General features: G+C 34.9%; 1 protein-coding gene across 2 annotated transcripts; it reads left to right on the top strand.

The window, feature by feature from the left end:
- Positions 1 to 6,221: 6,221 nt before the first annotated feature.
- LOC105162297 (methyl-CpG-binding domain-containing protein 2-like) lies at positions 6,222 to 11,731 on the top strand. Of its 2 annotated transcripts, none has more exons than XM_088880396.1 (5): positions 6,222 to 6,389; positions 9,374 to 9,711; positions 10,010 to 10,152; positions 10,352 to 10,435; positions 11,429 to 11,731. In XM_088880396.1, the coding sequence occupies exons 2-5, from the start codon at positions 9,386 to 9,388 to the stop codon at positions 11,488 to 11,490; spliced, it is 615 nt and encodes a 204-aa protein (XP_088736522.1). In that variant the 5' UTR covers positions 6,222 to 6,389; positions 9,374 to 9,385; the 3' UTR covers positions 11,491 to 11,731. The 2 variants fall into 2 exon arrangements, with proteins under 2 accessions (XP_088736522.1, XP_020549412.1); XM_020693753.2 differs by having other exon boundaries at positions 10,352 to 10,441.
- The last annotated feature ends 481 nt before the right edge of the window (positions 11,732 to 12,212 follow it).

Genomic DNA, 12,212 nt, shown 5'->3' with positions numbered 1-12,212 from the left:
ACAATGGGAGGCCCTGAAATGGCTCCTTAGATACCTTCGTGGTTCTATTAATATCGGTATTACTTTCTCTAAACTCTCTGATAACATTCATTTGATTGGCTATGTGGATTCGAATTATGCCGACGATAGGGATAGTAGAAAGTCTACTACATCTTACATATTTTATTTATGTGGTTCATGCATTAGTTGGAAGTCTCAATTACAACACATAGTTGCATTATCCACTACTGAAGTCGAATACATAGCTACCACTGAAGCCTTTAAAGAGGCAATATGGTTAGAATGTTTGATGAAAGAAATTGGTTTTCTTAAAACCAGACTCACTATATTTTCTGACAGCCAATCTTCTATACAATTATGCAAAAATCTTGTGTTTTATGATAAGACCAAGCATATAGATGTTATATATCATTTCATCTGGGATATCGTTAGTAAAGAGGCAAGACTGACTATAACCTAGCTGATATGGGTACAAAATGCTTGCCTGCTGAAAAGTTTCTTCTGTGTTTAAAAATTTTGAATCTTGTCCCAACTAACACCTGTGTTGGAATTGTTAGTTTCTTGTGACTGCAGGTACTCTGGAGGTGGTTTTTTTAGGCAATGATGAAAAGCCAGACATGACTCCGAACCATTGAATTGGGTCTTTGGTCCAAGGTGAAGCATGTTAATAATTTGTGGCCCAAGGACCCAAACTAAAAGCCCACCTGGAGGCCCACCAAATTAAGCCCGATAGGTTTGACCCTATGACTCATGTCCAACCCAGTTTGCCCCTTTTATTCATCTGCCTAAGTTCTAAAAGTCAAATCTGATTCTTTTCCTTTTCTTCTTCTCAAATTCCGTTTGTTTCCTCCTACACTCAAAACCTCTTTTGATTTGATTCTCACTGTATCTTCTATAGAAATGGAAGCTTTCCTCCTACACTCAAATCCCCTTTGATTTGATTATATCTTCCATAGAAATCGAAGCTTTCCCAAACCAAGATGATAGTTTTAAGGAAAGCTTTCATGGCTTCCTTTTTTCCTTCTATTTCCCACACCTATTTAAGGTCTCTTGCTCTCGATTTTTTCATACAACTTGAATCTCTCATATTTTCACCGCAATCGGTTCTAAGTGAACTAGTCATTCTTTGTGGGTCTTTGTGACAAAAAGTTTCTAAGCGATTTCTTGAGGTTTCCCGTCGAGTTTCTTGGTGGTGGTGCAACCGTGGTCTAAGATTTGGACAAGTGGTCTTGTGTGACCGAAATCTGGCTTTCCTGAGCCGCATTCGTTAAGAATCTGTTTAATTATAGTTTGATTTGTTCATTCTATTATAAGTTGTAATATCGATTCGTATTTTAAGGAATTTCGTACTCCATATCGTTGTAATAGCTGATTAGGATCTTCAGGTTGCCACTCTACAGCTACTCTCCACAAGCTTCTTGTATTCATCAGTCAAATAAAATAGTTCTTTACCTTAATCAATACCTCTCAAACGACAAAGCTTCGCCAATCACGTTCATAGGTCTTTAGGAGCTTATCATATTTAAGTTGAGTATCAAGCAATATTTTGAATACTTCCTTCTTAAGATCAATGCGAAACTTCAATTGATCCTCCTACTACTTCTTATCCCTAGTTGTGGACTCCCTGTAACTTTGATCCTGGGCACACAATACTTCACATGTCTCTTGAACTCAAGCAGTAGCAGCTCTAGCTTTCTCTTAAGAACGGATGGCTTGGTCACTGAAATTAGCAGCTTGAAGGGCCAGCCTATGCATATTTTGATTCAACTAGAAAATATCACACAGAAGTCAAAAAAAGAGCAAAACTTTAAACAGAAATAAGGATAGTAGGAGAAGTACTCATGCAAGTAAGATGCTTCCCTGCATGAGATTCCATTTGAGGAACATGAATCAATTGGAATGGAATGATGAATCTATTTCTTCGCCTCTTTGACAATAAATCAGAGTTCTGGTAGAGAATGGTCGGATCTATGAGATTACAAAGACCAGTATATATAATTTGACTAAGGTCTAAATAATCAGGAATCCTATCTTCTTTTTTACCTAAAACATCCGAAGTAAAGAATTTTTGTCTCGACTGATCATTCGTTCCTGAGAGGTTAGGAGTAGATCTTCTCTTGACAGAACGAGACTGCGCACTCATTTGATCTTGATCCTTATGGAGCGAAAGTGACACTAGACTCGATTGATCTCATGGCTAGCTTCATTTGGTCTAAGGAAAGGAGTATCCCTTGATAAAGATCGAATTAAAACCCACTGGTCACAGAACTCAAAAACGAAAAAGTTCTCTCATACATCCCACTTGGAACGAAGGATCGCCCTAGGGTTTTCAACTTCAGGAAACAGCTCGAAGGTCTCTAACCAAGTAGCCGTCATGTCCTCAAGGATCTTCTCATAATCACTTAATTGTTTCTTTATGGAGAAGTACTTATCCATAGGCACTGCTACAAAGTTGTCCTTGAGCTTAGCCGACTTGAGGGGATTAGGGTACGAATCCACCTAACCCTTACCCTCACCCTTTGCATAACCTCCCTTGGAGGATTTAGCTATTTCTTGGCACAAGCCTTTGGTTTAAACTCAAAAATAGAGACTCCCATCTTGGAAAGAGCGGGGAGAGGACGTTATTAGCATCATCATCTTCTTCTTCCTCAAGCTCCTCTAAACCAATCAACTTCCTCTTCCGACGAGAAGGTACAACAACAGAAGAAACTGGGTTGTCCCCATAATCAATATCAATTGGGACGATAGATGCGACACCCCATATTTATTATATTAATTATTATGTATTATTTTTAATGAATAAATTCATGACACCAATGATTTAATATTTTTCACCTATTTTTTGTTTATGATTTATCTATGGAAAGTTTTATTTGAATTAATTTAGGATAAAAAAGAAACTATATGAAATTTGGTTATTTAATTTGTAGGAGCTAGAAAGTCACAGATTGACTAGAAAATGAATTATAGAATATAATTCAAATATATTAAAATGTTACAGGATTAAATTGAAACCTACTAAATATTGAATTGACTTCAATTGCTAAACACTAAAATTAGGACATTTCTATTTTCTACTTCTATTTAGACTAAAATATAAGATTGTAACAATATTATTCAAAAAATCAAGAAAGAGAAAGCGACAAAATAAGAAATTAAAAAAAAAAAAAAGGAAAGAAGAATTGAAAGATAGAGTGGAAGGCGGTGGTGTGATGCTGAAGGCCCACACGTGTTGCCATATTTAACTTTGGTGTCATACATACTTCTATATAAATAATAGCAAGATTAATTTTATTTGTTATTTGAAAGGCAACAGAAACATATTTTTCTTTCATCAAACAACAGCTAAAGGTCGATTTCTTGCCTTTCTTTTCTTCCTGGCGATGATTTAGTGGGCTGCGTCCTTGGCTTGGTGAAGTAGACCCAGGGTAGCTCCTAGACCTGTTCTACCCCCATTCACGAGGCGAGGCACGCAACCACGGATCATATGTTGTGTTTTCCCTCGGGTTGACAAAATCGTCCACGAAACGCTCCTCACAATACTTCGAGATGTGGCCTAACATACCGCACAGCTAACAGAAATTTTTCAAACGCTCGTACATGAAAATACCACAAGTTCTTTCCCCGCGGCGGTACAAATACGCAAGTAACGATATAACGGTAGTGTAACATTAAGAGCCAACCTAATCCGCATATAAGCACCCCAAGCCTTGCCCCATTCCTCTATCTCCATGTCACAGAAGTTCCCTATCTCGTTCCCAATCAATGATGCAATGTCAAACGTCATTTTACTCAAATAAAGATTGCACGTGCACAAAGAAATCGCACCAGTTGAGGTCCACGTTCATCGGATTCTCATTCGACCCACCCAGTTGAAAATCAAAGTATTCGTCTCAAAACTCCAGGGACATCCCTCTAGTGCCCTATTCCGATCAATAACATGATTGAAACCTATCAAGAAGCGTGCATCACTGAGACTCCACATCTCCAACCCTTTAACTGGGTTCAACATGATCCGCACCGAGGAAACCAAGGCCTTGAACCTTGGCTACTTAGACGATAACAGTCTTCCAACCAAAGACAAGAGGGTGAGATTCTGAATCAGCTTCCAAAAATCCATCAGGAACAATGACCCCAGACCCCTCCCTCTCTGAGAGTGTCAATTTCCTACCCAACCTTTGTCAGAAAGCCTCCATACCCGAGAGTAAATCAAAGTAACCAAAAGGGGGATACAAGCACGATTGAGATGACGAAAAGTTGCGTCCAAAACCAAGCAGAACAACAAGAAAAATGTAAGACCCTGTCACTCAAAAACTAACAAAGGAGAACATAGACACAAGAGCAAGAACCAAAAAAGAAAAAAGAGCAATGAAAACCAAAACACAATAGGCGACAATAATAAAATAGGAACAGGCCCACAAAACTAACACACCAAAGCATACTATGATCTCGATACCATTAACGCACCAGCACCAGTAATTAGACCTGCCACATCCCCAAGATAGACTTTAGTGCGCCGTAATCACTGGGAAGGAACAACTCAAACCTCGCCACAACCAACAGGATATGCCGGAAGAAAGAAACGGAAGAAACATACAACCAAAGGACTCTTAAAGATAGAGAGAATGAAAACTCCCAATCGGGGAGAACTTTCTTGCTTATGATCTGCAAAATAATTTCATAATCGATCCATTTTTAATATTTGCATGTATCAAATAACGTAATAAATTGTGTGTTTAAAGAATATAAAAAAAATCTATGTAAGCAAGCAGCCAAATATATTCTATTTGCCTTTATAATAATAATAATAGTTAAAAAAATGAATATACCTATGATTTGAATTGTTTTGTTAAGAACAATTGCAGATAATAATAATTGTTTGGGGTGTTTTGTTAAGAACAATTTCATTTGTACTTGAAAATTTATTTTTTGGACTTTGATTCTTAATAAATAATTTTATTTGTTATTGATATGTTAAATTTTTCTTTTTTTATATTTATAGAATAAATAAAATAAATATAAAATATAAAATAATCGAGTCCACAGAATTAGATCTACCCAACGTGTTTGTATCTGAGTAAGATGGGGCATAAAAAAATCAGAGCAGAGTAGGTCTTGAATCCATCCAACCCACTTTGTTGCCACCCCTACCTCTCGATATTGTTAAACCCTAGCAACAAGCAAAATCATGGATGTCTTTCAGCATATGTTATATGTTGTCTTTTTTGTTTATGCAAATTAATAATAATATTTATTTAAAAACTCATATCATTTTATTCAGATCATACTACCAGTTAATTTTTCTTGATATTCATCATATCTTTATGGCATCAAATATTATATCTCTAACTATTATTATTATCGAATAAAAATGAAAAAGCGAAAAAAAGCTTTTCAAATAAATAGACACTAAATAAACAAAATTCAAACCAACGAGGTCTTAATCAATTAATAAAACCAAGTTCATGCATTATGTCCTTCTCTAAAATTTAGTGTAGTTACATATAAGTTTTTTATAATTTGAAAAATTACATCTAATACCCTGATATTTGTTTCTATTTAACAAATTGAACCCCCTCCTCAAAATTTATCAAATTTGTTGATATTCACAAAAAAGTTGAATCCAAATCTATGTTTATCTTAAAGTGACTTATTACTAACCTATTAAATGTCAAATAAATCTTTTTCTAAGCAATATACTCTTATACATCTTCATGTACTAATATATATGATGGGGTAATCTTCATCCTTACAAGGGTATTTTTGTCAGAAAAAAATTATATGACCTACAGTAAGTGAGTAATAAATTAAATGAGTTAAATATAGATTTTTCATTCTTTTTTCTTTTTTTTTTTTTGTTACTATCAACAAATTTCAAAAAATTTTGATCAACGAAGGGGTCTATTTGGTAGACAGAATAAATGTAATTTCTTAAGTCACACAAATTTATACCTATAATTATACCAAACCTTAGGGGAGAACGGTATAGTTATCTCTTAATCAAAATATTTCCACAAATGCGGATATATGTCTTTCTTTAATAGTGTGTTGTTTCGTTGTAATGTATTCATTAATTGAATTATCGATATATTAAATTAATTTTTAAGCTTGAATATATTAAATAATATGATGAATTATATATTATAATAATAAAAAAAATCTAAAATTATATTTATGGTAACATAAATATCACACTTTACATTCTCGTCATCACAGTTCAAAGTTCTCGTCATTGGCTTCGTCAACTCGCACACACAACCTCCGCCACCCCCCTAACACACTTAGACACACACACACTCACACACAGTCTAGCACCAGCGCCAGAAGTCTTCGCCTATTTAGGGGGCCGAGACGTGCAGATCAACGATTCTTGGTGATTATAGATTGAGGTTTGATCTCTGAACTTGTTCTGTTTCCAGGTGTTTATGTCGCTGATTAATTTTGATATGTTTTGTACATTGTATCTGTGTTTCCTGAGGTGACTGTGCGATTTTTTCGGTGAATTGAGGTTTCATGTTTAAGTTTTCTGGACGAATTTTCTTGATCTGTTTGATTTATTTGTAAGATGCATCTCGCTCGGACAAAACCCACACTGATATAAACATTATAGTGATTAAATAATGAAACATGCATGTCTAGGATTATGCGGCTCACAGGAGTTTTATGTTTTTCCAGTGGATTCAAATCATCGGTTTCAGTTGCATGTCATTAAATAATCAAAAAACAATGAATAAATAGATCGGTATATAATAAAGAAAAGAATAGATAAAAAAAAATTAGAGGGAAAAAAGGGATATTGATTTTGTAGTGTCTTCAACATAAGAAAGTTGCTGTGGGTTGAGATAGTTCAGAAATGAGTTATTTACTTTTGAATGTAAGCTCTTTCCCTTTCCCTACATCTTTGTACATATGTTCACTCTGATTGCTCTCTCTGTATAAGGAGGCAATTTTTATCTCATGCACATATAGGCAAGGTTTTAGGTTGCATGTGATATACGTTTTAATTTTGAAATGTTGCGATTTGCTTTTCACGGCGAGCGATTTTGTGAATTTGTGATGAAGATTGTATTAACAGGCATTTGAGTGTGAAACTATCATGATAGCTTTATATCAGGCTTAATTTTATCTCTAGAATAGGGCATGTTTTGGTCAATTTAGTTATCTACAGAAGGAGATGGGGGGGGGGGGGGGGCGGAACTAGGGATCTGCATAAATGAATTCTAACATTTCACGATAGGTATATTGATCATAATTACTATGAAAAGTACCCAACGGTACATTCCTACGTTGGGACTTCTGAAGTAAATATATTTGCCGATTAAAATGAAACGAAGAGGTAATCTCAATTTTATTTATACATCTCTTTCGTTTTATAACCATAGCCTCATATGAATATTTTATTTTCTTTTTCATACTATATTGAATGCCCGAGAACACCAAAGATACACCCCTTGGTTCGACCGGTTTATGCTTAATTTTTACGCTATTTTATTATTTTCTCACTTGCTTCCGCTAGCGTGTTCCCAAGCCAATCGCTTGTTCCCTTCAAGTGGTATCAGAGTCCGGTTCGATGTGAAGGCTATTAGTTTTCTTGTGTTCTTATTTGATGAGCATAAAAACGCGATTTACGGTTTTTATAGTATGATTTAATTGCTTTAAATTAACTGTCTACACACAGGGGGACATCGACATAGATTAAGCGCTGAAGCGAATGCATGGTTATATATATCACCTCACATACAACGTTGCCTCTTGTTGCTGTGTCTAGTCAAGGATCTATGTATATGTCAATTTGTTACAGATTAGTGCTTCGTTTAAGGTTCAGTTAGCACCAGCAGTAGCAAGCAGCTGCTTTGCATTTTCTTTATGTATCTTAATAGATGGTTCATTCAGTGTTGTTCAAAAATTATGAAGTCTCATCTTCTAGTTCTCCAGGCATTCAGTTTATACCGTTTCATGTGTCTTGACTTCGGTTTTATGCCTTGCGGTACAGCATTTTGTATTTATGATTATGTCGATGTGGTTTAAAGTAGGATTCTTGATCCTATTTCTGAAAAGTGGCCAGAGTTGAAATAACTAGGTATCCTTTTGAATTACTTCGTTCTATTTATGTACCTAAGTTGGAACCAGAATATTCCGGTTAATCTGTTAAAAAGTTCTGGTGTGGAATTTAATAGGAAAATTTTCTATTCTCTGTATTGTTGATATGGGCTCACATCGTGGTGCTATAAATTTGTTGGTTGTTAGCATCCGCATATATTAGATCATGTACATGTTTATATATGTCTGTAGAGTCCGTTTATTAATAGGAACCGGGGTCTGCCTGTTGAAAGCACAGATAATATTTACATAAAACTAGAGTTGTGGAAACTTTGTTATACTTGATTAAGGTGGCAGCAATCTGTACGACCTTTTGAATATTTAGAAAAGAATATTGTTAAATGCACAAGTAAATGTTTTTTTATTTAGTTATGAAAATAAGAAAGCTTACTGACAATAATGGCTTCCAGGTGTCACGGAGTTTAGTCACTTGCTATGCTTTACTTATTGCGTCCAACATATCTCATGTAGAAGGCTAGTCCAACCCCATAATACATTTGTCATTACAGATAAAAAGAGCAATGAATAAAGATACGAGAAAGTAATTTCATTGTATTAGACATATCCACCACATAACCAACACGTGTCAAATACAGAGTAGTGGTAACACAAACATGATACTTAACTGTCGCTTAGGAAACTTGGTATTAATTGGCTTACATTACGCTTTCTTGTTTATTTGTGTTACTAATACGATGTTGTTAACTTGTTATCAATAGTATTGCAAAAATTTCATAATGTTCTTACTATCATATCAAAGTATGTTTGCCTTTGTTTTAAAGTTATGGGCCAACTATCTTCTACATGATTTATAGTAAAATTTGTGATTTTACTATCAAAGCCTCCTCCTGTCCTATAATTTATGATATTTAATTTCTTCTTTCTGTATTGCATTATGTTCATGGAATATGGCTTGACAAAGTTACAGCCTGTTTGTTGAACGTACATTCTAATGGTATGTAGTGCTGCAAGTGTTTCTTGTTGTTGTGTTAGTTTGTTAAGTTATTTCGCAATGACTTCCATTTTTTCATTTCTGTTCTTGATGGAAATTGGTGGTTGTTGAAAATCAACTGAAAATTTTTACTTTGTCGCGATTTGTTTTGGTGTGAGATTCCCCTTATAGGATTCTACATTAAATTAACTTTATGTTTTAGCTTTTAGTACAGTGTTTACTTGGAATTGATTGCTTGGAATTGATTGTTCTGAGAATATAGTTAGACAAGTGCAAAAATATTAGTGGCATTAAGCAATGACTTCCAGTTGATAATCTCAGTTCTTCAGAGCAATGGAACAAGAACAAGCTATAGGAGCAAAAACGGTCTGGGAATCTGTAAAGTTATATGCTGTCAAGTGCGCCAAATGTTCAAAATGGAGGCTCATCCCAACAAAGGAAAAGTATGAGGAGATACGGGAAAGGATCGTAGAACGATCTTTCCTATGCGATACAGCACGTGCATGGCGACCTAATGTCTCTTGCAATGATGAATCAGATGTTAAGCTGGATGACAGTTTCCTTTGGGCTATGGACAAGCCGAGAATTCCCCAAACTCCTCCAGGCTGGCAACGTATTTTACGAATCAGAGCTGAAGGCGGCACAAAATTCGCTGATGTGTATGTAGCCTATAACTTTTTACTTTCCCTATTTCGAGAAAATGGGAGTAAAGATTTTGAGTGATGTTTGCCATGTGTCTTAACATGTATTATGTCGCCCCATCTAACAAAAGGTTACGTTCTATGGTCGAAGTTAGCAGGTAAATGTGCAGAATTCTGAGGAACGACTTAGCTTTTTTCTGCTTTGCACTTGAAATGCACAAATAAATAACTATTAACAGTATTGATATCTTGGAGTCCAGTGCTTGTTTTTTTGATAATAATTGTGGGCTGGGATATCTGGTGCTTGCTATTTCAGGTACATTAATGAGCATCCGCATCTATGTGAAGGCGTCAACATCTCGCAATTCTCGTTTCAGCCCCCAGTACCATTGGATGAGAAATATATTGCAAAGCGAGCCCGTTGTACCACCCATGTCACAAGCAGTACTCCCGCAGCAGGTTTCATGATGCTTTCCCTTGGTTTCTTGAGGATTCATTCCAGATTAGGGTCATAATTTAGATGTTATACATGTGTTTTCTCTGCTGAAAATATTATCAGGACGGGTCATGATTAGGAAGTTAATATTTTCTAGATTTGTGAGTGGACTTATTATACTTTTTTGGAAACATTATGTGCAACTTCTCGATCTGTTTCCAGGGGCTTATCATGCATTACAGACTCAAAATGATAGCTCTGGGGTGCCGGAGAGAGCAACTACTGAGGCTAAAGCTACTGCTCAAAGTTGAGGTGTTCTATAATTTTTAGCCATTATCATAGAACGGTTCTGAAGGTTGATTAAATTAATGACCAAGTTTAAGGAATATTATGGCTCATATTGTGCAGTTGCATTACATAATTTAAATATCTACCAAATTTTTTACATCTATGATCTGCATCATGTCATGTTGTTTGTAATTTCTCTAGCCTGTGGCATTTCATAATTATTTAGCTTGCAACACACTAAAATTTTCTTCTTTTGCCAAAAGTTCTGTAAGACTGATTTGATTGAAGCTGCACACAAGCTGATGGCATCTCAAGTTGATCTTTTCTACATGAACATATTTTGGTTCGGTTCCTTCACCTATTCATTACACAAAGAAAAAGCAACATCAGTGTTGGCAAGTCCTTACAACAATTCACCATTTATGTTCATTCCTAGAGAAAATCATAAGCAATTAATCTGGCTTGGTCTACATACATTTTAAATATATGTGCTCTATCCTTGCTGTTTTTATGCTTTACGAGTATGTTTTATTTTGCAACACATATCATCTATCCTAGCTAAATTTAACCCCAGTTGACAATATAGCTTTGAGATGTTAAATTATTCCCTACAACCCATCAAAGGGAAGGGAAGGGCTCAAAAGCAAGAGTGAAACGGCAAGAACTTGGAGAATTATAAGAAGTCCAATTCAAATTTGATTTTCTTGTTAGCATATGATACCTTTACGCCTATCACTTTTTGTTTGAGGAACTGCATTTAAGATGTTTAAATTTTTCGAAGGTTTATCTTTTAGTTTTATACTAATTAGTTCGCATGTACAAATTTCCTTCGTTTTGACAAGCCATGAGCTCGCCAGAGATAGAATAATTCTCCTACATTAGTACTTCTGATAAAATTACTGGTATAACTGTTTCATATGTTTTAAAACGAGCATGCTCTGTCTTTTTTCCTGATCATGAATTTATGTACCATCAGTTTCTAAGATAGAACTTTGGAATGAAATATCACAGGTTATCGCTTCGCCCAGAATGCTTCCACCAACAAGGAGATGAACAACATACACAAATCATAAGCTCGGACTTAAAAAGTTCGTGTATTTGAAGTATACGAATGGGACGTTGTCGAAATTGTGGGAGGTGTCAACTTGTTCATCATATTCATGGTGGAAATATGTTTGTAAAGTAGGAATTACTCTTTCCAGAAACTTATTGCAGTTTTGACTTCTAACATGTATCCAGTTGATGTGAGATCTTGTTAGTGATTTGTGGAAATTGTGAATTCCAACTTATTATTATGGAATTTTTGTGCATAAATTATCAGGTTTTAATAGTTTTGCTGTATGAGTTTTCGTTTTTAATGAATTTTCAAAGTATGCGTATTTACTAAAAATGTATTGAAATATAAATATAGAACTTATTAATATATTAAAAAGTGTCGCGTGCATTTCACGTGCAAAAAGAAAAGATGAATGTAGAACTTATTAGTAATACATAACATAATCTCTATTTATCCTTTTCCCATTTTGTTCACAAATTATCACTCTATACAATTGATTGAATCTTAGTTCGTTGGTGTATATAAATTAGTAATTTATGGCATGCTTATATGTTTGTGCATAATTTTTTAAATTTATTTAAAATAAAATTTTTGCACAAGCTTTATTATCCAATAAAGTATATACGAAATAATAAGTTATATGGGAAAAACGCAAGCAATCCCTTTGTGATATAGCAAATGAGCAAATTACCCCCTTATGAAAAAATAAATAGTGATTTACCTCTCTTTATGCACCAC

Source organism: Sesamum indicum, linkage group LG5 (genome assembly GCF_026168435.1).
Source record: "Sesamum indicum cultivar Baizhima isolate 11 linkage group LG5, ASM2616843v1, whole genome shotgun sequence".
Classification (NCBI taxonomy): Eukaryota; Viridiplantae; Streptophyta; class Magnoliopsida; order Lamiales; family Pedaliaceae; genus Sesamum; species Sesamum indicum.
Note: the sequence above shows the minus strand (reverse complement) of the source record. Positions and strands in the feature narration are given on the sequence as shown.